Genomic DNA, 27,998 nt, shown 5'->3' with positions numbered 1-27,998 from the left:
CTGCATCTAAAAAGGAGTGATCACACCTTGGAGAGCTGTTGCACCAAGTGGACTGACATGAATCATGGCTCCAACACGAGAGATGTCAATTGAAACAAAGGAGAGGATTATCAAACTCTTAGAGAGTAAATCATCACGCAATGTTGCAAAAGATGTTGGTTGTTCACAGTCAACTGTGTCTAAACTCTGGTCCAAATACAAACAACATGGGAAGGTTGTTAAAGGCAAACATACTGGTAGACCAAGGAAGACATCAAAGCGTCAAGACAGAAAACTTAAAGCAATATGTCTCAAAAATCGAAAATGCACAACAAAACAAATGAGGAACAAATGGGAGGAAACTGGAGTCAATGTCTGTGACCGAACTGTAAGAAACCGCCTAAAGGAAATGGGATTTACATACAGAAAAGCTAAACGAAAGCCATTATTAACACCTAAACAGAAAAAAACAAGGTTACCATGGGCTAAGGAAAAGCAATCGTGGACTGTAGAGACTGGATGAAAGTCATATTCAGTGATGAATCTCGAATCTGCATTGGGCAAGGTGATGATGCTGGAACTTTTGTTTGGTGCCGTTCCAATGAGATTTATAAAGATGACTGCCTGAAGAGAACATGTAAATTTCCACAGTCATTGATGATATGGGGCTGCATGTCAGGTAAAGGCACTGGGGAGATGACTGTCATTACATCATCAATAAATGCACAAGTTTACATTGATATTTTGGACACTTTTCTTATCCCATCAATTGAAAGGATGTTTGGAGATGATGAAATCATTTTTCAAGATGATAATGCATCTTGCCATAGAGCAAAAACTGTGAAAACATTCCTTGCAAAAAGACACATAGGGTCAATGTCATGGCCTGCAAATAGTCTGGATCTTAATCCAATTGAAAATCTTTGGTGGAAGTTGAAGAAAATGGTCCATGACAAGGCTCCAACCTGCAAAGCTGATCTGGCAACAGCAATCAGAGAAAGTTGGAGCCAGATTGATGAAGAGTACTGTTTGTCACTCATTAAGTCCATGCTTCAGAGACTGCAAGCTGTTATAAAAGCCAGAGGTGGAGCAACAAAATACTAGTGATGTGTTGGAGCGTTCTTTTGTCTTTCATGATTCCATAATTTTTCCCCTCAGCTTGGTCTAAAAAAGTAATCGTTACTGACTGCCACAATTTTTTTTCCTGATTTCTTATAGTGTTTCTTAAAGCCAGAAAGTTGCCATTTGAAATGACTTTAGTTTTGTGTCATGTCTGTGATCTGCTTTTTTTCTACAAAATTAAACACATAAATGAACATCCTCCTAGGCTGGTGATTCCATAATTTTTGCCAGGGGTTGTACTACTGTTCCTCTCCTTCCTGTCCTCTGTCTTCCTGTTACATGTCAAATAGGTTGACATGTAAAATTCGTGTTTAAGAAATCAGATTACAGTCAATCAAAAAACTGCCTTGATTAGGCTCCAATACTGATCTTTGTGATCGCGACATTCTTAGTATTTTTTTCTTTAAACATTTGTGCCATTTTCCTCTCCGAGACAATTCAAGATGAACACAAACACACTTGGTGATGCAATATCCCATATCAACTTATCATCTTGTAGTCCATTTATTAGTAGACATGACATACCATTTTAGCAATCATAAATGTTGGCTAAAAATGTTGCTTCTTACCTTCTTGTCCTGAGAGTCCAGGATATTGTCGAGCCACTTGTAGAGGTAACCATCAGAGGACAGTCCAACATTGTCAGCGACAGGTCCACAACACAACACTGCTGACATGGCCTGGAAGACACAGAGATCTGTTATAGCTTGTGTTACCTACACTGTACGCAGAGGACACACTTCAATATTCTTCTTTAGGCAACTACCTGTACATTTCAGTCACAATTCATAAAATAAACCTTCTTCATAAGGTGCTATTGAGGGTTCATTTCAATTGGCCTGACCTTGCTTGTGTGCAGCACTTTTGAGTGACTTATGATTTGGCTCTTTATTATACAAATAAACTCATGTGGCCAACATGTTTTTAGAGTGATTAGTCAACTATATGTACAATAATCAACTGCACTGGTTAGTCCAGATTACAGGATAACTTGAATGGAATACTGATTACATCTAGCATCACACTGCCACAGTTCGAATGCCATTAACTTTACATTCGCAAAATGCTAGAGCTTCCCCTCTAGCATCGCTGCACCCTATCCAGAGGTACATCATAAATTTCTGGGGAGAGCTCTGGGATTTTGATTTCAGCTGATAACATATCAACCAGTTGCTACACTTAAATATTGTGTTTATGGTAGTTTGTATTAGTGATAACTGTTGGGCACATAAAAATCATGTTCCACCATAACATAGTGCAGTGTTGTTGTGACATTTTTTTGCAGCACCCCCAGAGTATAGGGCTCCGAATTATGTTATCACATATCCATGATGATCCTCAAGCTGGTTGTACCCTACATATATACATACATGTGCAGCTTAAAATGTAGGATATCATATCCTGTGTGGCTTAGTATCACATCCACAGTGGCTTAGTGTTTGGCATTATTGCCTCACAGCAAGAAGGTGCTGGGATCAATTCCGCTTGGTTCTTTCTATGAGGAGTTTGCATGTTCTCTCTGTGTTCGTGTGGGTTCCCCATGGGCACTATGGCTTCCTCCCACTTTCAAAGACATGCAGGTTACATGGATTGGACAACCTAAATTGACTTGCCTCTTGCCCTATGACTGCTGGGATAGACTCCAGCTCCCTTGTGACCCTTTATTTTAATAAGCAGGTATAGAAAATGAATCAATGAAATGTAACACTAGTGTCAAATAAACATGCAGAACCACCATGGATGTCCTGTGGCAACCTTGAATGAAAGAAGGGAGAAGCTGAAGGTATTTAGTTTCTAGAAAATGAATGAATATCATGTGCATATGTATGTGTTTGTGTGTGTACCTTGAGTGCACAGTACTGATGGCGGTTGATCTGCATATTTCTGTCACTGTAGCGGTCCAGGGGAGTAAACATAATGCTGAAGGGTCCAGCCCAGTGACTGAAGAGCATGAACAAGCTGTGTCTCAGTGACTGCTGGGGGAAGATGGTCCTCCTTTGGTGTACTGAACAAAAATAGACAAAATGATTCACGGGGGGGGGATGTGTAATCTGCCTGAGACATTCAGTACAAATATGAAATGTGCTGTTAATGGATTTAACTGATAACATTTTATTGAGCAAGCAACAGAAGTACCTGGGATATTTTGAATGATATTGGCCACAAGTGCACTGAAGTGGCAGCGAATGTCCTTCAGTGTGTCAGAGTCTTTGTCATTTTCAGCCTCAAGCAACTGTCTGGTGAGATCAACATACTCTAACAGTGTGCTGTTTAAAGAGTGGCTCTCTCCATCCAAGCCTCCACTGGCTCTATATACAGAACAGTGAACACAACCCTCAACACTCAAATCAGTACTACGAATTGATATTTCATTGCTTTCAGCAGTTTCAGTGGATCTTACATACATTTGACTGATGACACCAGCATCGGCCAGCAGCTCAAATATCCGGACCAGCTGGACCCTGAGAACATCACGACGCCTGCGTCGTTTCATGTTCTGTCAAGTGAAGAGAGTGGCATTTTACAAAAGTTAAGCTGTCATTAGTTAAAGAGAACTGTGACTCCTGCAGCACAACATACACAGCAAGGTCACTTCATGTCGAAAAGGCGCATAACGTTCAGTCCAGTGCATGTGCATTTACACCAAGCAGCATTTCAGTGGCATTTTCAGTGTCACTGCTCAATCTTTCCCTGTGATTTGTCTTTGATAATGAATTTTATTCTACACTCTCGATCTCCTGTTACAATTTAAGCCCCTTTCACACAGCGTGCATTCAATTTGGACTTTTTTTTTGTATGCATTTGTGTGTGCAGGTCTTTTTATTTTGTTTTCTTAAACTGGCTCAGCAGATACAGCTGTGCAGCTGACAGCGCCTGCCTGAAAGCACCTCGGGTCGAAAGATTTAATCTGTAAACTTAAAAATACATGTAGCCTTACCATCAACTTTGTCCTTTTAGATTAAAAAAAAAATCCAGATCTTGTCATTCACAGACCTCCATGTGGGTGGAGGTACAGTGGGAAACACCAGAAAGTGAGTTCTTATACCTGGACAGCAGTCATGTCACATTTTTCAATCACTGAAATAGATTTTAAACAAATCATATTTAGACTTTTCATGGCTGCAAGTTGTTTCCCACTCACAGAAAGTCCAGTAAAAGGTGTTAAATGTTACTGGTATGATTCAAAAATCATATTCTGTCTATTTAGCTGGGTGCCGCTTATGATGTCTGAAACAAGAAGCGCTGGCTCGATTCTCTAGATAGGGGGAGCAGTTCACATCACACAACTTGCGTCTGGGATACATCCATCCCATGGCCTGTCCGCAAGGTTAAATCTGTTAATATGGATATCAAAATGAAAACGGACATGCAACACAACCTAACATGAGCCTAACACTTGATGTGTGTTTCAAGCCTGACAGAAAAGATCAAGTCATCAAGAAACTGCACTTACTTCAGGTCTTCTTTCTAAAGCTTCTTTGATGATAGGATTCAATTCCTCTATTAACTCTCTGAAAAATAAAAATGCTGTATGTAAGCAAACAACTGAAGCACAATTTAAGTAGCAAATCAAGTCAACTCATTTTGATTTGTAACTACTTATTAAGTTTTTACCTGAAGGCCACAGGGTTGGTCCTGCCAAGCCCCAACACAAGAGACTCTGTGATGTCCATGCTCTCAGAGCGCATCATTGGAACAATGTGTTTAAAAAGGGAGGAGAGAGATGGACTGCCAACAATCTATAGACAAAACAAGTGAACAAGGTCACGACTCAAAGGTAAAAAATACAAAAGTATTCATGCTTTGTACAACCCCAATTCCAATGAAGTTGGGGCATTGTGTAAAATGTAAACAAAAACAGAATACAATGATTTGCAAATCAACCTACAACCCCAACTTCAATGGAATTGGGGTTGTAGATGCTTGTCAGTATTTGGTTCTTACATTTTGCTTTTGAACTTACAGGTCCCAAAAAATCTAATTCCAATATCCCAAGCATTCTAAGACCTGTTAGCTTTCTTTGTATTCAAGAGTAAAAATGATGCATGGAGACGTCTGTCTGTAGAGGTGCTCCTGACCTTTGAATCATAACTGTAGCCACTGTCCGGTGTAGACGCCAGCGTCTCAGGTGGGGAGCAGCGGACAGAGCCAGAGGTTGAGGATGAGGAACACATGGATGGAGAGAGGGAGGCAGAGCTGCAGCAGAGAATCAGGTAGTTCCTCCACAGCCCAATGTAGGAATCACTGCTGCTCAGAGTGTTCACTTTCTTTGCATTGATGGGGCTACTGCAGGTGTATACAAGTTAAAGATTAATGTCGACTTCCAAGCTGACCAGGTTTGCATTTAAAATTCAGAGTCAAACAGTTACCGTATCTCATAGTGGCAATAAACAATGACAGCAGGCGTTTGCTTCTGTTAAGCAATTCCCTCATCATCTGGAGAAAATTTTGACTGCCTTCATTTACACGCCAAATGTGTGTGATAAAGATTAATCAGATGTGTACAGATCATAGTAAATTAATTCAGGAATTTATTTATACCCAATTTTTACTGTTTTAGGGTCACACAGGACAGATCTAGGAGTGCACACACTTCCAACTGCACAATACCACATCCCAAAGCGGGTGAGACCATAGCTCAACACTCATCTCCAATCAATCACATGTGGCTTAACATAGGGGTGGGTAGGAAATCGATTCTAAGATACATTGCAATGCGGATGGTTAGAAATTGATTTACAAATGTCAATAATCAATTTCATAAATGTTAATTACGGGGGTTGGAATGAATAAACACTTGTGTTCCTTATGTAAATTTGTGTTTCTACTTCTACTCAAGTTTTTTTTTTTTGGAACTAGTAACAAACTTTTTATTTAATGACAAGTGCCATACGGCTTTGTTACAGCTTTGCTCCTCCTAAAATCTGGAGGAGACAATGTGTGGTGTGAAGCAGCAGCTTCCATGATACATGTAAGATGAAAACAGGGAAAAAACAGCTGCTTTTGGACTATATGAGACACACAACAGGACAAGAAGAATCTAGCAACAAGTTCTGGCTCCATCTGGCCACAGTTTAAAAAAAAAAACAAAAAAAACAAACAAAAACTAAACAGCGATGTGACAGAGCGCTTGTTTGCACCACAAAACAAAATCTCCACTTTTATCCTCACGTCTGTAAACGTGCTAATGGCTCCACTGAAAGCAGACTCATTCTGTTGTTTCATAAAGGGCTACGAAAGAATCAAAACAGATTATTTGCAGAGTATTATGACTAATGACATATATGTTTAATGGTGTGTGGCAAAAAGAATGCCTGGAGGAAACCACGCACACCATACGAGAACATACAATCCCATTCAGAAATGAATGCAATGGTGAAACATTACAGCTGCAAGGTAAGACTGTTAATAACTGCTTTTATGCTGCTCACAAAAACTAACCATATCTAATACTATCTACTGAAAGCTAACAGAAATAGGGATGTGCCACATTACATTTATCGATAAGGCTTGTCTTTTCAAGGCAGCCTTTTCTTCTTTCAGCTGCGGTTTCAACAATGAAATCATGCATTTCCACCTCACACAAATTCTTTATGGAGGTCTGGTGGACTTTGGCAATGGTGAGTGTGATTAAAGGTACTGTTTTTATTTTTTCATTTCCATAATTACTGTAAAAATACCATAAAATACTGTGATATAACTGTACATCTATGTTGCCCATCTCTAAACAGAATATGAAGTTTACTCAAAACGTAACAGAAAGGTCAACAGAATGAAATCCTAAGTGAATATTAAGCTTACTGACTCTAAAGATACATAAATATTAGGGATGCCAGAAAAAAATCGATTCATGTCTGAATCGTGATTCTTATTTATTAAGATTCTGAAGGCAAATGTTTGGGCGCATTTTGGATTTTCTTATTTGCTGCATAAGGAGCTTGACATGACTTATGCAGTGCGCAAAATCTGCAAAATGAAAGTCAAGTACTTCGGAAACACTTCAAATCCGCAAGCCCACGTGCTACGGCATCACCCGGAGCTAAAAGAAGCGAAGCAGCGTTCTCTGACAACTACTGACTAGTGCTTCGCTAAACTGCCAGCCAACTCAGAACAAGCAAAGCAGATAAGTAAATTTACATCTTTAGAATCACTTGATTAACCTTGTAAAGCTGCATTTTCTTAAACATAAACAGTTTCTAAGTAATAGAACTATTTCTCAGAGCTCTTTGAATCAAAAATCGATTCTGAATCGAATCGTCACCCCAAGAATCGGAATCAAATTGAATTGTGAGTTGTCGTACGATTCACATCCCTAATAAATATCAATCCAATTTACAATAATATGATATGCAGTTGTAAAATACAAATCCATGAAAATTCAAGCAAACCAATGATGACCAATAGCCATGTTCATCACTGCTTTAGATCAGGGAGCGAGACAAAGACGACTGCATGACGTTTCCTAGCCCTAAACCTCTCAGTTTAATCCCCAACCATAAATCCTATAGATCCTATACACACAATCCTACATGTACTTAAACATGAAAGAAAAAAAAAAATGCTTTTACTAATTGTGAAAAATGAGAATAAGTGCCCAAAAGCCCTTGGAGAGTTTCCCATGAGTCAAAACACTTGGTCATCTACAGTGTGCACGAGTACATATTCTATATACAATTCCAACCTGTAATGGTAACACAATGACATCATGACAATCACCACACAAACACAGCCTCTAATAAAAGCCACAATCACATCAGAAAACAGTGAGAACATAGGGATATGCCTGAAGAAACTTACTTGATGTCAACTTGTGGAGACAACAACTGTAGGCGGGTATAGGCAAACATCCAGGCATAGCTGAGGGCCGTGGGACAACGCTTGGGGAGGTGCTCTTGACGCAGGTAGCTGGAGAAGCTGATGACCCAGGGGTCCTGGCCCTGAGTAACGTGTGCGAACACCCAGATATGTGAGGGACTAACTACATCAAACTGGTGGCTGATGGGAGACGAGCTCCACTCTGCCATTGTCTGAAGATCAATTCCACTGGGACAGTAAAGCAAGTTGGTCTATGGACAAGAACAGAGGGACACAGACTGAATCTCAGAATTTATGCATGTTTTATGAAAAGACAAGGCCATCTGTAAATAGGTCAAAGCAGTTTATACCTGGTCAGCTCCCGTTAAATGAATAAAGCTCTCCAATACTGATGCACTCAATTTATCCATCACATCAATGGCCAATTCCTCATCCCCCTAAAAGATAACGCGAGAAGAACGTACAGCAATTTAAAAATCTATGGCAACAAAAAATTTAGGATATTTATACATTTTTGTAAGACATTCAGTCACAACTAGGGGTTTCACGAATCACAAAAGCCACAGTTCAGACAAGATATGGTTTTTAAGCCACAGATCACACTCTTGTTCAGATCAGCAAAAAAAAAAAAAAAAAAAAAAACACTGAAAAATACTACTTTGCATTCCATTTTTAATAGGAACTTGATGGGCAAAGAAAATACAGACTCTTATCTGTGGTCGATAAAGAAAAAAGGTTTCCAATGTTTTACACAACATTTCAAAAGTTTAAAAAAAAGAAGAAATGGAGCAAATCTGATTAAGTTTATAACTTAAAATTCTTTTTCATAAAGATGAGGATGTATGTCTACATTGCCTGGTGGGAGGGGAAAAATAATAATGATATTTATAACCCTTTCAGGATAAATACATTTGACCTACCACCTAATCAGCAATCATTCAAATCAGTGGACCTGTCGAACAGATGCTTGTAAAAAAGTTGGGAGCATTGGATTTTCTGCCAAGTCAGCTGTGTACGAAACACCAAGCACAAAGCTCTGTTCATTGAGTTCAAAACCGTACAAGGAAGAGACGATGGACACTGTGTGTTCAACTCTTAATTTTTATCAGGACCATGTTAGGATCCTGACATGTGCGGAACCTGTTGTTTGTAGTGGAGCACAATGCTGTTTTAGGGGAGGGGAGGGGAGGTGATGTGCCATGGAGGGCTGAGACACTGCAGGTTTCCCTTTCTACCAATCACCTCAGCAGGTGATTAATGATCAGGTGTCTCAGCAGGTGATTTCATTACGATCAGGTGTTTATGCTCAGAGGAGAAGCTCATCAGCAACCCACCTGCTAACGTGATTGGTTGCAAGGAAAACCTGCAGTGTTTCAGCCCTCGCTGCCCACCCCTGATCTAGTGGTTAAGCTGTTGGGCTTGAGACCAGAGGATCGTTGTTGAACAAAGACTCCTCCCAGCCTGACCGGAAAATCACTAAGGGCCCTTGGACAAGGTCCTTAATCCCCTAGTTGCTCTTGGTATGTAGTGAGCGCCTTGTGTGGCAGCACCCTGACATCGGGGACAATGTGAAGCATTATTGTAAAGCGCTTTGAGCGTCTGATGCAGATGGAAACGCGCTATATAAATGCAGTCCATTTATTTACCATTTTTAGCCCAGTTTTAACAGGCTGTGTGAACACGCAATTGCATTTCTTTCACCCACATTTTTCCACAGTTACTGCATTGACGACAGACACTTATGAGCGTGCATCAAGCTGTCTCTCTCTAACTGAACACCACGGATCATGGATCAAAAGTAACACCACCAGTCACAACAAAACCAGGCATTGTATTTTGACAGGAGTTACCTTAGCGATTCCTAATGCACTGTGGAGTGCACGGACCTCCTTGAGGACATTGACTGCCAGCCTTCGAGTAGCAGGACGGCAGCTACATAGCACCACAAGCGCTAAGCCCTCCACTACATGTAACACACCCAATGGAGGATTCCGTTCCAGGGACACAGAGTGACCACCACCTGGGCCCTGTTAAAGATCCAATTTTACATGCAATATTCAAAAATCAAACCAAGAGCATGAGGTGGCAAAGGCACATACGAGGTCTCTTAGATAATAAACCGACCCTTTTATTTTTTTTTTAACTATATGGATTTGAATGACATGCGATTACACCAATCATGCTTGAACCCTCGTGCGCATGCATGAGTTTTTTCATGCGTGTCGGTGACGTCATTTCCCTGTGGGCAGGCTTTGAGTGAGATGTGGTCCCACCCTCTCAGCTGAATTCCTTTGTTTCACACGCTGCTCGAGACGGCGCGCGCTGCTTTATCAAAATTTTTTCTGGACCTGTGAGGAATATCCGAGTGGACACTATTCGAGAAATTAAGCTTTTCGGTGAAAAGTTTAACGGCTGATGAGAGATTATGGGGTGTTTCTGTCGGTGTAAGGACTTCCCACAGAGCAGGACGTCCTGCAGCGCTTCCAGGCGCCGTCGTCGGCCTATTTCGACCTGAAAACATCCTAATTTAAGGCTTAATTCACTCAGGACATCGTGAGAGAACAGAGAAGATTCAGAAGAGGCCGGCATGAGGACTTTATGCGGACATTCCACTGTTTAAGGACATTTTTTAATGAAAGACGTGCGCACAAATTCGCCGAGTCGTTTCCGTGACGACTCGGCAAATCTGTGTGCGCCGCGACAGGAAAAACACCTCCGTGTTGAAAACTATTTGTAAAATTCAGGCGGCTTTTGATGGCTTTCAACAAGTGAGTAACTGAGAAATTGTTTAACAGCTTGGGCATGTTCCAACTTGCCCGTTAAGGTTTCCAATGGAGGTGTTTTTCCTGTCGCGACCCCCCGCGGTCGGGTCCGGCCCGACATGCGACTCTGCCGCCATGTTCTTTCATTACAAAATGTCCGTTAACAATGGAATGTCCGAATAAACTCCTCATGCCGACTTCTTCTGAAAGTTCTCTGTTCTCTGACGACTTACTGGGTCAACAGAGCCTGAAATGTGGAAGTTTTCAACTTGAAACGGCGAGACGCTGCCGCCTCGAAGCGCAGATCACTGTCAGGCACCGTGGGCCGTCCTTACGGCGACACTACCAGACCAAAATCTCTCAGCCATTAAAATTTTTACCGAAAACCAGCTGAATTTATCGAATGGTGTCCACTCAGTTGTGCCTTACAGTTTTGAAAAAAATTTTAATCAAACAAAGCAGCAGTCTCTGAGCCATTCCTAAACAATGAAAAAAATCGACGAGAGGGTGGGCGACTCCTCACTCAAAGACTGCCCACAGGCGAATGACGTAACCGACAGGCGTGAAAAAACTCTCGCATGCCCACGAGGGTTCAAGCATGTCTGATGTAATCACACGTGATTCAAATCCATATGGTTTTTGAAAAAAAAAAAATTAGGTTGGATACTTTTCTAATAGACCTCGTACATTACACACAAACAGAAAATAAATCAAAGTAAAGAATTGAGGACAACCTTCCTTGACCAACCTTGCTGCTCTGCACTGCCTGCCTCCACTGGCTGATGAGCTGCAGTAGCATCTTGACAGCATTGTCCAACAGCGTTGGATGAATATCCGTTACCTCTCTCACAATAAAGTAGGCAAAGCCCGAGATTACATCCTCACGCCATTCTGGGAAATCTACCATCAGGGCCTGAAGGGTAGTAAAGGCCAGCCCACGCAGTTCTTCATCCATGTGAATTGTCAGTCTTGGGGGGGGGGGGTTATAACAGAGAGAAATATTAAAGACATGCAGAGGGCTACCAGAGAGACAGTGTACAGTGGTGTGTCCATATTAGCTTTAAAGGGTGGATTACTTGGCTAGCAGCTCTATTAAGTCTTGTCTGCTCATGCCATCTGGTATCAATCTTGGGATGGCTGCGACACATGTACGGAACAGATCAATCTTTGGCTTCCTCTCGCCCCTGTAACACAAAGTGTATGTGATCCTGCTGCAGGTCAGAAAAAAACAGTCCACACAGTAACACAAAACTTACTTTAAATCCTCAGAGCAAGGTCTACAAACACTGAAACATAAAAAGCCTCTTACAGCCTATTACAGATTTTTTAAAAATGAGCTAAACATGCAAACTTTCAAGTCTGAGGAAATCTGCTACTATATTGGGTGAAGACTGTGGGAATGACACCACTTTTTAATTTTTTTTATTTTATTAACTTATTACAAATCCTTTGAAGGCAACAACTGTTTGAACCCCCAGAAATCACCAGATGGGATCGTTTTCAGTTCCATTTTTTCTATAAAAGGTGAAAATAAAAATAAAGCCATACATTCTTCAGAATTGATTCATCTGCTTTAGTCAAGTCACATCATCAATAAATTAAAGAGAACCAGTTAAATCGGAAGCCACAGATCCCCACACCTCAACACCATGTCCACAATGCTCAACAGATAAGATGGCATGCTTCAGATCAGTGGTTCCTAACCATGGTCCTTAAGGATCTACTAACATGCACATTATTTATCTCTACCTCCTCTGCCAAAAGCTAATTAGCTTATTTGGGTGTGCTCAGTCAATCAAGTGCTAACAGCGTTTTTTTTTTTTAAAGTGCCTCTAGGACAGACTACATAAATGAAGCAGAGTACAGTGTGGGAAGAGATTCTATCCTTTCCATTCATGTGGCTAGGAGAACTCACACACACACACACACACACACACACACTAAAAAACTCGCCTAAACCGTCATCGTATAAACCAGATATTCACACTCACCAGACAAAAGCAAACGTACCAATGCTTTAGTATGGTTTTCCATGTAATAAACACCATACATACCAGATTTTGTATAACATATTTTCATTCAGATCTGACAAAACGTCCTGTCAGATCACAATGCTTTTTCATTAAAGACCCCTCGCATGTGCCGGACAGAGTAGTCTGGATGTGCCCAGTCGCAGCAGAGGTACAAAATGAAGTTCAGCACTGACACTCACTGATTCGAGGAAAGTGGGTACCGTATTTCCTTGATTAAAAGCCCAGGTGTAAATGAGGCAGATCTTTATTTAAGACCAGTGATTATTAACAAAATGCTGCTTCTTGCCTGCACTGTAATATGGTGCTAAGTTTCATGCATATCCATGGGAGTGGCAAAGAGCCCTTTGCGTGGCTGCAAACCCTCCCTGAAGCATGAGGTGCACCTGCTAAACAACGGAGACCACAAGAGCTGTGATTGGTCACTTTCCCATTTTCACTCCTTCCTCATCTGTCATATTTTAAAAGTTTTTGCAGTGTGCACATCGATTACATTTCAATCATGGATCAAATAAAGGAACATTTGGCAGAAAAGACTGCAAATATGACCAACTTGACAACATGGAGTCCAAAAACTACAAAGACACTCAAATGATCTGCAATTCATGGAGGGAAATTGCATGTACCGTTAAGTTGGTTTGGAGGTTGATGATTTTATAAAAAAGTGGAGCTCACAGAGACAAACTGATCCAGAAAAAGCCGCCGTTCCTGTGGTAAATTGCATTAAGACACCCACCAATGCGATGGAGAACTTTAAAAGGGTCATGTGCACGTCGACGTCATTGCATGGTCACAAAGTTATGGAGTTGTGGAAGCATAACTCAGGCTTTAGGATTTTAAGATACCACTCTGTAGCGGACTTACAAAAAAGAGTGACTCGACCAAAGGTAATCTTTTTAATGCACGTAATACATGGCGCTTATTTAAGGCAGGTGTTTTTTGGTTTTTTTTCAGATGAAGTTTTGACCCGGTCATTAAATGAGGCAGGTCCCTATTCAATATTAGGCTTTTAATCAAGGTAATATGTAAGACTAATTGGTGCTGGGGATTCCTCGTAGATCGTTTGGCACCATCTGACTGTAACTAATCAGTTGCATACATATAGCGTATTCTGTCTGTTTTATACATATAGGGATTCATATATATATATATATATATATATATATATATATATATATATATAAAATGACCAGGCTTTGCAGGACTATGGTAGGATTACATAAATGATGAGCACATCTTTTACTTTGGCATTTGAGCACCTCACATATTTCTGCACTATGCACTTCATTATTTGAGTTCCCCTCTGACCTACAAAAGACACTGATGTTGCTTCTGAAACATTTGTTGTGGACATTACATCAGTTAGTGAAATGGGATGCCACAGAGAATGGGGAGTGGATATTTAACATAATTCATGGTATGGCTGCATACGTGATCATGTCTTCAGGCTCCTTGTTGGACATCTGTACATTGGTCATACTCATGGAGCGGCCCACTTCCTTGTCCAGATGTCGGAGGATGTTATCTAAGGCTTTTCTGACTTGTGGGTAATACATAGACATGCCTGGAAACACACACCAAAGTCATTACAAAGTGATAAACAACAGACTTGTAAATTACAATACCAATTATTTTACCTATTGAGTTAAAAGAAAAACAATTACTTCGGCATTTAATATTAATACTTGAGATTAGACTTAACGCAAACCAAACTTGGCAAATGCTCTTCACACTGCAGTCTACTGGCAGTAGATGGCAGTGTTCATGGCACTGTTCCATACATTCGCTAAAAGTGATGGATTTAACAGAAAATTTTAACAGAATGGTGCTGTGAGACAGGGACCTCTGAAGCCTCAAACCCTCACCACAAATATTAAATACTTTACAAATTCAAATAGCTCAAATAAATAATAAAAAAAGAAACAGCTAACTATTTTAATAATTGATAAACTGAGAAAAAGACTGATTAATAAATTAGCTGTTAAGTCCATTAAATGTTTTAAAAAATGGTGATCAATCTTATCCAGAGGCCAAGATGATGCCTTCAAATAACTTGTTTTGTCGACAACATAGAGACTTAGTGACTATGGAAACTCATAAAACCAGAACATATTCAAATTTAAAAAGCAGAAAACAGAGAATTTGGATTTTATATTGAACAAAATGACTAACGTAATAGTTGATTAATAATCAATTAATCACTTTAGCTCTTGTTTTGAGTAAACCTGCTAACAATCTAACAAAAATTAACCAAGAAAAACAATATATAATGGTAGAGGTAACATATGAATAAGTCTCAAAAAGTGTACCTATGACCTTGGCCTCTTCATCAGTGAGGGTGCTGTTGAGGAAGATCTTTTTGACACGTAGGGTGTTTCCAGAGGGCATGATGATCCCTGTCGTAGGCATAGGAGGCTCGCCATCTTTCTGCTGTAGGCTGTCAGCAATCACCAGAAATGCTCGCAGACCAATATTCATCCTCTGCCATGGCAATAGTAGCAAGAAGATGAGGTATATGTCAAGAGAAGAGAAAGTTCAACACAAATCCAGTAGTATCTGAGAAATTCTGAAATTGTGCTTTACCTCTGGGTTGATGGTAAATGTTTTGTGAGACTTGCCCACACAGAGGAGGTCATAGATAATCTCCTTCATAGCAAACTCCACTCTTTCCTGTGCCAATAACAGAAAACCCATCAATTGTTTAATAACAGTTTATCCCCAGTTTTAATACCTTTGTTAAGTCTTGCTTGAAACCTACCTGAGCTATGAACTGAATGATCTTGACAAAGATGTTGAGGGGTGTGTCCCTGGGGACCACACTTCGGGAGCCTTTTGGGAAAAGTGCTGAAATGATGCTGAGTAGTCGGCTAAAATACAGACACAAAATGAATTGTAAGGCACATATTCAGTGGTAAATAGACCATTATTTAAAGGTTTCTAGTTGCTAGAAATAGTTAAAGATTTGTGTATACAGTTTGAAGTTCAACTTGCAGGGGGCCCAGAGACTGACCTTTGTGTGACAGCATTACTCTCACATTTGATCCTGATAATGTAGACCCATAGAAGTCTGTAGAGTGACTCCAGTGCTACACGGGACATTTTTGGGTCTTTGTTCTGTGGATTAAAAACAGTTGCATACATCAAAAGTCACATTCACTATTGCATTTTCATTAAGAAGTTATAAGATTATTAAGATCAGGTCATCTGCAGAAATTCAAATCCCTCAAACCTATGAAACATGGGCTCAGCTCCTGAGCAAACATAAATGTAGTAATTAATAGTAAGTCCCTTCCGCTGCTCCTTTGTGTTCACTCAGGGTCGTCACAGCAGATCCAAGGTGGCTGTACATCTTTATTTGGCACAAGTTTTACGCCAGATGCCCTTCCTGATGCAACTCCACATTACAGAGAAATGTGACAGGGGTGATGACAAACAAAAATGTTTAAGTTTCTTAAAGAAACATTTAAGTAAAGATATTTCATACATTTCCTGCATGTGCATATATTAACACACTGTGTGTGTGTGTGTATATATATATATATATATATATATATATATAGGCAGAGAGAGAGAGAGAGAGAGAGAGAGAGAGAGAGAGAGAGAGAGAGAGAGAGAGAGAGGTTAACAACATATTGCAGATAAAAGCAAATAATAAATATGACCTCAAAGTGCAGGCTTATTTTAGGAAATGTCCAAGCTTTTGGTTGTAACCCATTTTAAGTGACAAAATGTAATTGACAAATATGGTCATAATGGCCCAGTCACACAGCACGCGACGATTCCTGAACAAAGGGAAAAAGTTAAAAGAAGTCACAATTCGTTGAGAAAAGGAGGACGAAAGAGCTTTATCACCGAACAGCCTGTGAAGCAAGAGCGGAAAAGGGGACGAAAGAGGAACTAAATGAAATTGAAGCTAACGATCTTGACGCTTTACACAAAACGCGCCTGGAGCCACTGCTGGAGCAGTGTGAGTCTGCATCTCTGAATCATGGGATCATCTCCATCATCATCAGAATCCACACTGTCTGAAGACACGCTGCGCGCTACATTTTGCTCCAAAAAAAAAAAACCCTCTGTTGTGCTGTATAACTGTATTACGTTACTAAGCTATATATATATTGATTTATAACAGAAAACTGTCAAAACAGGGAATAAATATAAGTATAAATGATGATGACTGAATATATAAAAGCAGCAAATTGATCATTCCGTGTTAACGTGCATTAACTCCCCATTATTTACAACAGCTGCAGCTGATCCACAATGTGAATTCTGCCTTCCGGAACAGCTCTTTATATAATCATTTGAATTATCTACCTGTTGCCACATGTACATAAGGGCTGGATTGTCATTCCTACACTCATATTATATTTAATAAAAAATAAGCACACGCAGGAGCTCCTGCTCTCGCTGGTGCTGCGTTCAAGTACCGTCGGAAATTACACAACTTTTTTGTTGTTTCAAATTCAGCAGTTGCTTGTAGCAAAATAATTCATTGTATCAACAAAAAAGATTAATTTTGGTCTATATAAGGTGCCTGAGCCCATTGAAGCTGACCCCCCATCCAGATAAAAAAAATCCAAGCAAACAGGCTAAGTTTGCCCTATAATTTCCGATGGTACATGAACGCAGCGACAGCAGCAGTGCTCACAAACAGCTTCTGCACTGTGTGAAAACATCCAGCTGGTCGAACAAAGTCAAACTATACAATAACGTTACAAAAACTAAAACGATTTAAAAACATCAACAATGACAGCAAAACGAAACAGACGAATTGAGGTTTTTGTAGCCCTTTGTTCAAATTTTTCAAGTTTAAAAATCCTGATGAAGCTGCACAAAGGTTAAATGATGCCAATGAAAGTCAATGAAAGTCCAGATTTTTTGTTTCATCAGGGCTTCGTTGCCCTGATGAGTGCCGCGTGACTGAGCCATTAAGTAAATATGTTTGTTACTTGGTTGCAAACCCTTTGTAGTTCATAAATGACTTGAAAGGAGACTATAAATATCACATGATGCAAATTATTGTTTGGGTTGATAGGGTTCTAATAAGGAATAGTTTGCACCATCTGTCATGCTTAGTTATCACGTTGCAGCATATATCATCTGTCATTGAAATCAAAGGCCGTCGGCCTTGTTTGACCTTTACTTTGGAGAACAAACATTCAACACAGTCAAAAGTACTCCATTTATTAATCCTTTTATTTCAACCAATAATCTGCATCATTTTTTTTTAAACTGAAATTGGAGCAACTTTAACTTTTGGCCCCTGTACAAACTGAAACTGACCTTTGTCACCATTTTTGTTGTTTTTACCCCATACCTCCAGAACATTGCATCATCATCGGTAGTCCAAACTATGAGGTCTGTCCATAAAGTATAGGTCCTTTTTATTTTTTTCAAAAACTATATGGATTTCATTCATATGTTTTTACGTCAGACATGCTTGAACCCTCGTGCGCATGCGTGAGTTAAACCTCCACATTTCAGGCTCTATTGATCCAGGACGTTGTGAGAGAACAGAGAAGTTTCAGAAGAAGTCGGTTTCAGCATTTTATCCGGATATTCCACTGTTAAAGGAGATTTTTTTAATGAAAGACGTGCGGGCAGATTACAGCGTCGGCTCGCAGCCGCTGCGACGCTCCGCCACAGGAAAAACACCTCTGTTTGAAGCCTTAAGGACAAGTTGGAACATGTCCAGCTGTTAAACAATTTCTCATATACTCACTCCACTGAAAGTCATCAAAAGCCGCCTGGATTTTACAAATGGTTATCAACACGGAGGTGTTTTTCCTGTGCCGCCGCACCGCGCCGGCTGCGGCCCGACGCGCGGACCCGTCCGCACGTCTTTCATTAAAAAAATCTCCTTTAACAGTGGAATATCCGGATAAAATGCTGAAACCGACTTCTTCTGAAACTTCTCTGTTCTCTCACGACGTCCTGGATCAATAGAGCCTGAAATGTGGAGGTTTTCAGCTTGAAACAGGCTGACGACAGCGCCTGAGAGCGTTGCGCGACGTCTCGCACCGTGGGAAGTCCTTAAAGCGACAGTATCACCTCAAAATCTCTCATCAGCTGTTAAAATTTTTACCGAAAACCAGCTTAATTTTTCGAACCGTGTCCACTTCGATGTGTCTCACAGGTTTAGAAAAAATTTTGATCAAACAAAGCGCCAGTCTCTCAGCAATTTCTTAGACAAAGGAATTCCGACGAGGGGCTGGACGACTCCTCCCACAAGGACTGCTCACAGGTGAATGACGTCACCGACAGGCGTGGAAAAACTCACGCATGCGCACGAGGGTTCAAGCATGTCTGACGTAAAAACATCTGAATGAAATCCATATAGTTTTTGAAAAAAATAAAAGGACCTATACTTTATGGACAGACCTCGTATACCTTTTTGGAATAGTTATGATCAGAGAAATAATATGCATATGTCGTGGACATGAATGAGCGAAGCTCGTCAGCATCTCACCGTGTCATTTAGGTCCTTCAGACTTTATTTTGAGCAAATGCTTCACCAGAGCATTAGCATAGCAAAAACCTTTCAGCTTCCCCAGACACCCCTCTGTTTTAAGAATTTTCCTTATTTTGGCTTTCAGTTTCTGGAGGGGCTCTGCCCCCATACTCCCCACCTTTTTAAGCATTTTTCCTTTTTTTGCTTTTCAGCTGACCCCCCAATTATAGTCCTCTTTACCCCCTGCCACTTTAAGCATTTTTTAAAATGTAGATCTAAATTAATATTCAAAGTTTTTAGTTAGTTGACAGTAGCGTTGTACAATATGGCCAAATTTTCGTATCTCAATATTGTCATATAAATTGTCATGTAAATGTCACTTATATACATGCTGTCCATATTCTTGAGCCACTTAGGTGGGTACGGAGAGTTCCCATGGGATAAAAAAAAAAAGCTTTTCATCTCAAGACCAGGCACCTAAGTGGCTTAACTCTCTCTCTCTTTTTTTTTAAAGATATTTAGGTGTACCTTAGCAAACACTAGAAGAGTCCCACCTTAGATTGGGAATGCATCATAGAAGATATACCTTACTGAATTGTCATATGGCGGCGCAACTCACGTTTGCTGCGACCTTCACCCACTTTGCCTCAATTCGGATGACGGACTGCTTCAAGTTTATTGCACAAAAACAATGTCAAATGTATATGTGTTGTCTTTAATTTTGATGTGTACCATTATTACGGTAAACAAGTAATAATTGTGGATTAATTGCTGTATTCTGAGGTAACTGGAGTGGAAATGTAATTTCATTGTTGTTGCATTTGTAATGACAATGACAATAAATCTCTCAATGTGATATGACTATGATTTGACACAAAGTGCAGCAACAGTGAAAATGAAAAATTCTTAAAACAAAACAGTAATAATACAACACTCATTTTGCACTCATCATAAGGTCAGGATACTGTTCCCTCCAAAAGTATTGGAACACTTGGAATTTCACACATTTTAATTTGTTATGCCATTTTAAATATAAGAAAAACAAAAAATAAAGAATAAAAATTTCTAAAATGATCTTCCTCAAACTCAAACTGAAAGCAAATCTCTAAAACTGGATAAAACCTGTAAATAATAATGTTTCATTGCCAGTTTTCTTTAGACAAGTCAGGGGATGGAAACATGATAAGTGATAAGAATGATAAATGATAAGAATGGTGACAAAGGACAGTTTCAGTTTGTACAGGGGTCAAAAAAAGTTGCTCCATTAATTTTGCTCCAGCTGTATTTGTGCTGAATTTGATGCTTGTATCACCATTTGAAGGATTATCTGCTGCACTAATAAGCCAACATGAACCAGCTGATGTCTGTTAATTTAAGCATGTGTATATAAGCCAACCCGAATTAAAGGAGAAATGCTGCTTTTAACAACCTGGACCTCATTTCTGGCATAAAATACGGTCGTTTACTCACCAATAGAAGTTTGGTGTCATTAGAAGTCCATAGTTCAAATGACGTGTTCAGTTCAAATCTGAAGCAAACATTTTTCTTCTTCTACTATGGTAGATTAGACCTTTTTGTGGCACACAGCACTAACTACTGGACAGGAAGAACCTAGCAGTCAATGTGACTCACTGATTTCAAAATGCAGGTCTTTCAACCAGACGTGCGGTTCCATGACATGTCAATCATCTGTGTCCAATCAGATTTCAGGGGAGTCCAGTGAAACCCCGGCCTCCGCTCTAGCTCCACCTATTCCAGGAAGTGTTCAACATATCCTGTTTCACTGTGACTGAGAACCCAGGAAGTGTTTGACCTTTGAACATTTCCTGTTTGACTTTGGACTTCAATTTTGGCACTTCCTGCTTACAAAGCCCTGTACTATAAGTGAGCTTCGTGCCGCTGCGCGACGCTTCGCTCATAATATGATTTAGTTTTCAAAATTATTGGAGCATTTTTACATTTTGACCTCTGTGTAATTCTTCACTGACCCCTAGCTGACTACAGCTACCACCCTGTGATGGTTATCATATATTTTTGTGTAGGCCATGGTATAATGAGGCTGGATTCTAAGTGTCGTTTGGTCACCTTCAGTGGTACCAAACAGGTCAAAATTGATGAGTGGCTCCTGGAATACTGAGCAATTTTTCACTGTCAAGGAAAAAAATTCTTGTCACCCACCACACTTATCTGCAGTCTTGCAGAACTTTTAGTGTGAACTTGGGTATTTTTTTTTTTTTTTTTTTTTTATGAATTCAGAAAATAGTTGATCTGGTCACTGCATCTCTACCTTCTTTTACGTGTATGTATGAATTCTAATCTAATGATGGTTTGTTTCACTGGTGGTGACAGCTCTCTGGACTTATACAAGAGATTGCAAAAACAAATCAAAACTTGTACTCCACACCTTTTATGTTTAATTATAAATATGGAAAAAAATAGGAGTGAGTAACAGACACTTGACCAAAACAATGGCATAGCTAACAGCCAATTACTCTTGTTCCTTTAAAAAATGGTTAACAGCATACAAAAAAATGCTGTAATTCTAAAAAATTAAAGCTGAAAGTCTGGAGGCATGAGCCAATATGCAACATTTGCTTTCAACCCCGGTATCCCGGTACCTACAAATCCCGGTACCTACAAATAGAAATTTGTCACGATCTTAATTTTTTTCATTTTAAGACTAGATAAAGTGTAAAAATCGTTTCATCTCGCCAAGTCCCTTCAAGCTGTCAGGCAGAAAGCTTTGCACAGAAACTGGGGCTCACAATGGCAAACAGAAGGAGAGGTGCTGTGGGACTTCAAATTCCAGAGAGACAAGCAGCTGCTGGCCAACCACCAGACATCAGTGGTGGTTGACAAGGGAAAGAAGACTGCAGTTGTGATTGATGTGGCAATCCCAGGTGACAGCAACATCAGAAAATAGGAGCACGAGAAAACTGAGAAGTACCAAGGCCTGAAGGAGTAACTGGAACAGATGTGGAAGGTAAAGTCCAAAGTGTTCCCAGTGGTAACAGGAGCACCAGACCAGGAGCCTTAACCCCCAAATTGGAAGAGTCACTCCAGCAGACTCCAAGCACAACAGAGGTCTCTATCCAGAAGAGTGCAGTACTACAGGCTGTGAAATTAAAATTGTAAAATCCGAAGAAAAATCACGGGGGGTCTGGGGGCGCAGCTCCCCAGGATCCGGGGTCTAGGGCTTTGTGGAGCCCCAGAAACCAAAATAAATTTTCATCTACTGATACATTTTCAACATCTCCTGGAAGAACAAATCTCAAAATTAGTGCATATTTAAATGATCCTAGATTCAACCTTTCATTTGAACCATCAATAATCATGTTGAAATAACAGAATACGACGTGGAAGTAGGACCTGGAATGATTTTCCTTTTAATTGTAAACCAAATGATGCATTAACTCAGAACAATTAAACTACATGAAATTCATGAAGACTGAAAAGACTGTTAAACCATGTCAAAAACCACAGCTAAAGATTGTACAATATTTTAAAAATCAGGGTAAAATATCAATAACATACCTTATACAACCCCTGGCAAAAATTATGGAATCACCGGCCTCGGAGGATGTTCATTCAGTTGTTTAATTTTGTAGAAAAAAGGCAGATCACAGACATGACACAAAACTAAAGTAATTTCAAATGGTAACTTTCTGGCTTTAAGAAACACTATAAGAAATCAGGAAAAAAAATTGTGGCAGTCAGTAACTGTTACTTTTTTAGACCAAGCAGAGAAAAAAAATATGGACTCACTCAATTCTGAGGAAAAAATTATGGAATCATGAAAAACAAAAAACGCTCCAACACATCTCTAGTATTTTGTTGCACCACCTCTGGCTTTTATAACAGCTAGCAGTCTCTGAGGCATGGACTTAATGAGTGACAAACAGTACTCTTCATCAATCTGGCTCCAACTTTCTCTGATTGCTGTTGCCAGATCAACTTTGCAGGTTGGAGCCTTGTCATGGACCATTTTCTTCAACTTCCACCAAAGATTTTCAATTGGATTAAGATCTGGAGTATTTGCAGGCCATGACATTGACCCTGTGTCTTTTTGCAAGGAATGTTTTCACAGTTTTTGCTCTATGGCAAGATGCATTATCATCTTGAAAAATGATTTCATCATCCCCAAACATCCTTTCAATTGATGGAATAAGAAAAGTGTCCAAAATATCAACGCAAACTTGTGCATTTATTGATGATGTAATGACAGCCATCTCCCCAGTGCCTTTACCTGACATGCAGCCCCATATCATCAATGACTGTGGACATTTACATGTTCTCTTCAGGCAGTCATCTTTATAAATCTCATTGGAACGGCACCAAACAAAAGTTCCAGCATTATCACCTTGCCCAATGCAGATTCGAGATTCATCACTGAATATGACTTTCATCCAGTCATCCACAATCCGCGATTGCTTTTCCTTAGCCCATTGTAACCTTGTTTTTTCTGTTTAGGTGTTAATGATGCCTTTCGTTTAGCTTTTCTGTATGTAAATCCCATTTCCTTTAAGCGATTTCTTACAGTTCGGTCACAGACGTTGACTCCAGTTTCCTCCCATTCGTTCCTCATTTATTTTGTTGTGCATTTCCGATTTTTGAGACATATTGCTTTAAGTTTTCTGTCTTGACACTTTGACGTCTTCCTTGGTCTACCAGTATGTTTGCCTTTAACAACCTTCCCATGTTTTTTGTATTTGGTCCAGAGTTTAGACACAGCTGACTGAACAACCAACATCTTTTGCAACATTGCGTGATGATTTGCCCTCTTTTAAGAGTTTGATAATCCTCTCCTTTGTTTCAATTGACATCTCTCGTGTTGGAGCTATGATTCATGTCAGTCCACTTGGTGCAACAGCTCTCCAAGGTGTGATCACTCCTTTTTAGATGCAGACTAACGAGCAGATCTGATTTGATGCAGGTGTTAGTTTTGGGGATGAAAATTTACAGGGTGATTCCATAATTTTTTTCCTCAGAATTGAGTGAGTCCATATTTGTTTTCCCTCTGCTTGGTCTAAAAAAGTAACCGTTACTGACTGCCACATTTTTTTCCCTGATTTCTTATAGTGTTTCTTAAAACGAGAAAGTTGCCATTTGAAATGACTTTAGTTTTGTGTCATGTCTGTGATCTGCTTTTTTTCTACAAAATTAAACAACTGAATGAACATCCTCCGAGGCCCATGATTCCATAATTTTTGCCAGGGGTTGTAGTAAAAAAGCCACACATTCTTGTGTAAATTCCTGTAAATCCACTCAAAGCCACATTGTTTTTTTCCATGAAAAAAGTCTACATTAATAAAAACTAATTTACATTGTTGTATTCATGTAGCCTAAATTCATTCAAAGCCACGTCTTTTTTTTTATGAAAGAAAGTCTAGATTAATGAAAGAAAAAAAAGGCACATAATCTTTTCTGAAATCCTATTTGAACAGCACAATGTTTATTTTCCAGAGAGAGAAAAAATTCTTACCAGTTAACTTTTCCCGTTTATCTTTCAGGTGTGTTGATGAAGCCAGCAATAATTCCATGGATTCTTGTCCTTCACACTTTTTCAAACCTTTTTCAAACTTTCTTGCCATCTTCGCTCTGTCTGATGTCGCTCTGTGACACAGACATGCTGCAAAATTCTTCTTTTAAAAACTTGAAAGTTCTAAAAGTGTGCGATGTTCACATGCTACATTTAGCTAAGCTTCGCACAGGAGCCACACAGTGTCACCGCAGCAACAAACCAGTCCCGCTTTACGACAACTGTCATAACAGCCAGGCTTTGAGTGGCATTTTTCCTCCGCTAATCTCCACGGATCCAAGGAAACTGATATGTATCTCTAACATACAGATCAGTGTCAGCGGACTTATAAAACTTGCATGATGTCGTAAAAAAAAAAAAAGAATGCTTTGCGATAAGCATTTTAAAAACTCAGTAACGATCACGATTAAAGAGTACAACACTAACACCCCACCCCACCCATGATGAAATCCGCGGAATCCCTGGAACCGCGGAGTTTTCACAGCCCTGGTACTAGGAACAACTAAGATACTGCGCTGAACCCTCAAACTTCCAGGCATCTGGTTGAAGACCCAAGCTTGAGAAACCTCCTCTGGAGAGGGTGGTATGTGTGTTTTACACACACACACACACACACACACACACACACACACACACACACACACACACACACACACACACACACACACACACACACACACACACACACACACACACACACACACACACACACACACACACACACACACACACACACACACACACGTTCAAAAACTTAGATGCAGTAACTAATCTGTGAGTGACAGAGAGCTACATAAGGCATTTTAGTGCCATAACAGAGTGTAAATGTAAATTTTCCTTTTGCATTAAATGTATCTGAATTGGATTACTCTCATTATTATTTACTCAACAGCACTTTTTTTTGCTAGTTGTGCAACGTGTCTCCCTTCAATAGTTTGTCAATTTTAAACGTGTTTGATTTTTGTGCAAATTACACGTCATAAATCATCACTTGTGACAGACTAAAAATAAACGTAAGCAACGTATCTATTAGGCGAACATGCTTTCCATGAAAGCTTGCACCAATTCATATAAAACATCAATTTGTAACAAGTTGGATGCGTTGTCTGTCTAAACTCTGGTCAAATATGGTGACAGTGATTCAACATAAATGTGGATCGTATGCTTTGGCTTTTCAGTTCCTAGTTTGAAGGGGAAACCCCCCCCCCCCAAAATGAACAAATTCCATTTATTTTTTCCAAACTTTCCGGAAGAAGTGATGCAGACTGGTCTGGCTGTTGTATGCCGTCTACCGTAAGAGCCCCTTACATAGTCTTTGCTTAAACCAGCTCGCACCCAGAGCATGCTGGTTCTGTCTCCTGCAGACTGCAGGAAACAGGGACAGAAGCAACTTTCTAAATAGCAATAAGGAGAAACCAATAAAAAGGAGACACCATTATTTTATAAATTGATTTTTGAACGTTTTGAATCATTGTGGCACAAATGTATTCCCCCCCCCCACACCACCACCACCAAACCTACCACTCAATTATGGGACCAAATTGTTTCAGTTTAATCACACCATTCATCACTACCTCCTAGAACTCCATAGGCCTAACCATATTCTATCGGACATATTCAAGTCATATTTTTATTACTTTTGGCCAAGAGTAGAGTGCAGCTTGGTGTCAGGTCAAAATCCAAATAATTTTATCAGCATTTCTAAAGATCCTAGCTTTATTTTGGAGTGTTGCATTGTTTTTCTTTGCACACAGAAACTAAACCATTTCACAAAAACCAAAAACTATTAGGGTCAAAATTATTACCCGCCTAGAGCTAATAGTCAACTGTGTGTCCTTTTTTGCTGGATAACAGCATGCAGTAGTTTGTTATAGTTTTCAACAGGTCTCAAGACATGTCTGACATGATAAGTTATACCTAAGGGTCATCTTAAAATGTACACACAGTATAAAAACTTCAGCAAGGGTTTGAGGTGTCACTTGAGAAAGCATCATGTCAAAAACAAAATAAACCAGTTTAGACTTGAGAAAAAGAATAGCTGATGCCCACAAAGCAGGAGAAGCATATATACAAAGTTATCACAGCGTTTCCAAGTGTCAAGAACTGGAGTGAGAAGTATCATCAAGAAATTCAAAGAAGCCCACACATTACAGAACACGACTGGCAGAAACATTATGCATACTGGAAGTGTGTCCTTTGGTCAGACAAGATGAAAGCACAGCTCTTTGGCTAGAGAGATGTTGCTTATGTTTGGGGAAAAAAGAGAGAGGCGTATAACCCAAAGAACACTGTCCCCACAGTGAAACACAGTGGTGAAAGCATTATGCTCTGGGATGCTTCAGTGCTTCTGGAACTGGGAATCTCCTCAAGGTATAAGGAATCATGAAGAAAGGAGGATATATGAAGATTTTGGAAGAAAATCTCAAGCAGTTGACAGCAAAACTGGGTCTGAGTGCTTTGCCTTCCAACACGACAACAACCCAAAACATATGTCGCCCCTGGTGAAGAACTACCTCCAGAAGACCCAAGTGAACGTTACTGACTGGCCTGCATAAAGTCCTGAGTTGAATCTCATTGAAAATCTGTGGTATGAACTGAAGACCAAGGTCCACGTCAGAAGACCATCAAATATAGAGGAGCTTGAGAGATTTCCCAAAGAATGAGCTGGGATTCCTCAGGAGGCATGTCTGAGACTTGTTGAAAACTACAACAAAACACTGCAGATTGTTACAGTATCCAGCAAAAAGAATACACAACTGACTATTAGCATCAGGGGAGCTAAAGGTTTTGACCCTGGTACTTTTTGTTTTTTGACAAATAATTTTATTTCTGTGTAGAAAGTAAAATAATGTTAGTACCCAAAATAAAAGTAGGATGTTTAGAAATGCTGTGTTGAAAATTCCTTGCCCTGTTAAAAAAGCATATAGAAAAAGTTTGAAGAAAACATTAAATTTCTTATACGTGTGTAAAACACACACACACACACACACACACAGGTCATTCTATATAAACTCAAAGTCCAGCAATCGCCCACAGTCAGTGACTCAGACTTGGCTTTTTAGGTGGAAAATCTTAAGGGTTTCTGAACTATGAGCCTTTAAAAAAAACAGGGGGGGTTGTGCCTATTTTTGACACTCGTGAATTGCGTATGTTCCTGGATAGTCACTTTTGGCTGCCAATATCTCTGAAACAAACAAAGACTTCTTGTTGATTTACATTCCTGTGTAATTTGGACCCAGGCTTTCAGGTTATGCCATCACAGATGCCCTATCCCTTCTAGTATGTGGGTTATTTGT

At 39.8% G+C, this 27,998-nt stretch overlaps 1 protein-coding gene across 10 annotated transcripts in view; it reads right to left on the bottom strand.

The window, feature by feature from the left end:
• The window catches only part of fryl (furry homolog, like), a 281,561-nt gene that overhangs the window by 95,662 nt on the left and 157,901 nt on the right, over positions 1 to 27,998 (bottom strand). For all 10 annotated transcript variants that reach the window (XM_034180526.1, XM_034180521.1, XM_034180529.1 and 7 more), the window contains 17 exons: positions 15,720 to 15,823; positions 15,468 to 15,576; positions 15,293 to 15,379; positions 15,019 to 15,190; positions 14,141 to 14,273; positions 11,756 to 11,863; positions 11,428 to 11,647; positions 9,768 to 9,944; positions 8,268 to 8,354; positions 7,900 to 8,168; positions 5,181 to 5,388; positions 4,717 to 4,841; positions 4,556 to 4,613; positions 3,507 to 3,598; positions 3,238 to 3,410; positions 2,946 to 3,106; positions 1,671 to 1,781 (listed from right to left, as the gene is read on the bottom strand). In XM_034180526.1, coding sequence (XP_034036417.1) covers positions 1,671 to 1,781; positions 2,946 to 3,106; positions 3,238 to 3,410; positions 3,507 to 3,598; positions 4,556 to 4,613; positions 4,717 to 4,841; positions 5,181 to 5,388; positions 7,900 to 8,168; positions 8,268 to 8,354; positions 9,768 to 9,944; positions 11,428 to 11,647; positions 11,756 to 11,863; positions 14,141 to 14,273; positions 15,019 to 15,190; positions 15,293 to 15,379; positions 15,468 to 15,576; positions 15,720 to 15,823 — 2,394 coding nt within the window. The remainder of the gene's footprint in view (positions 1 to 1,670; positions 1,782 to 2,945; positions 3,107 to 3,237; positions 3,411 to 3,506; positions 3,599 to 4,555; positions 4,614 to 4,716; positions 4,842 to 5,180; positions 5,389 to 7,899; positions 8,169 to 8,267; positions 8,355 to 9,767; positions 9,945 to 11,427; positions 11,648 to 11,755; positions 11,864 to 14,140; positions 14,274 to 15,018; positions 15,191 to 15,292; positions 15,380 to 15,467; positions 15,577 to 15,719; positions 15,824 to 27,998) is intronic.

Source organism: Thalassophryne amazonica, chromosome 10 (assembly GCF_902500255.1).
Source record: "Thalassophryne amazonica chromosome 10, fThaAma1.1, whole genome shotgun sequence".
NCBI lineage: Eukaryota > Metazoa > Chordata > Actinopteri > Batrachoidiformes > Batrachoididae > Thalassophryne > Thalassophryne amazonica.
Note: the sequence above shows the minus strand (reverse complement) of the source record. Positions and strands in the feature narration are given on the sequence as shown.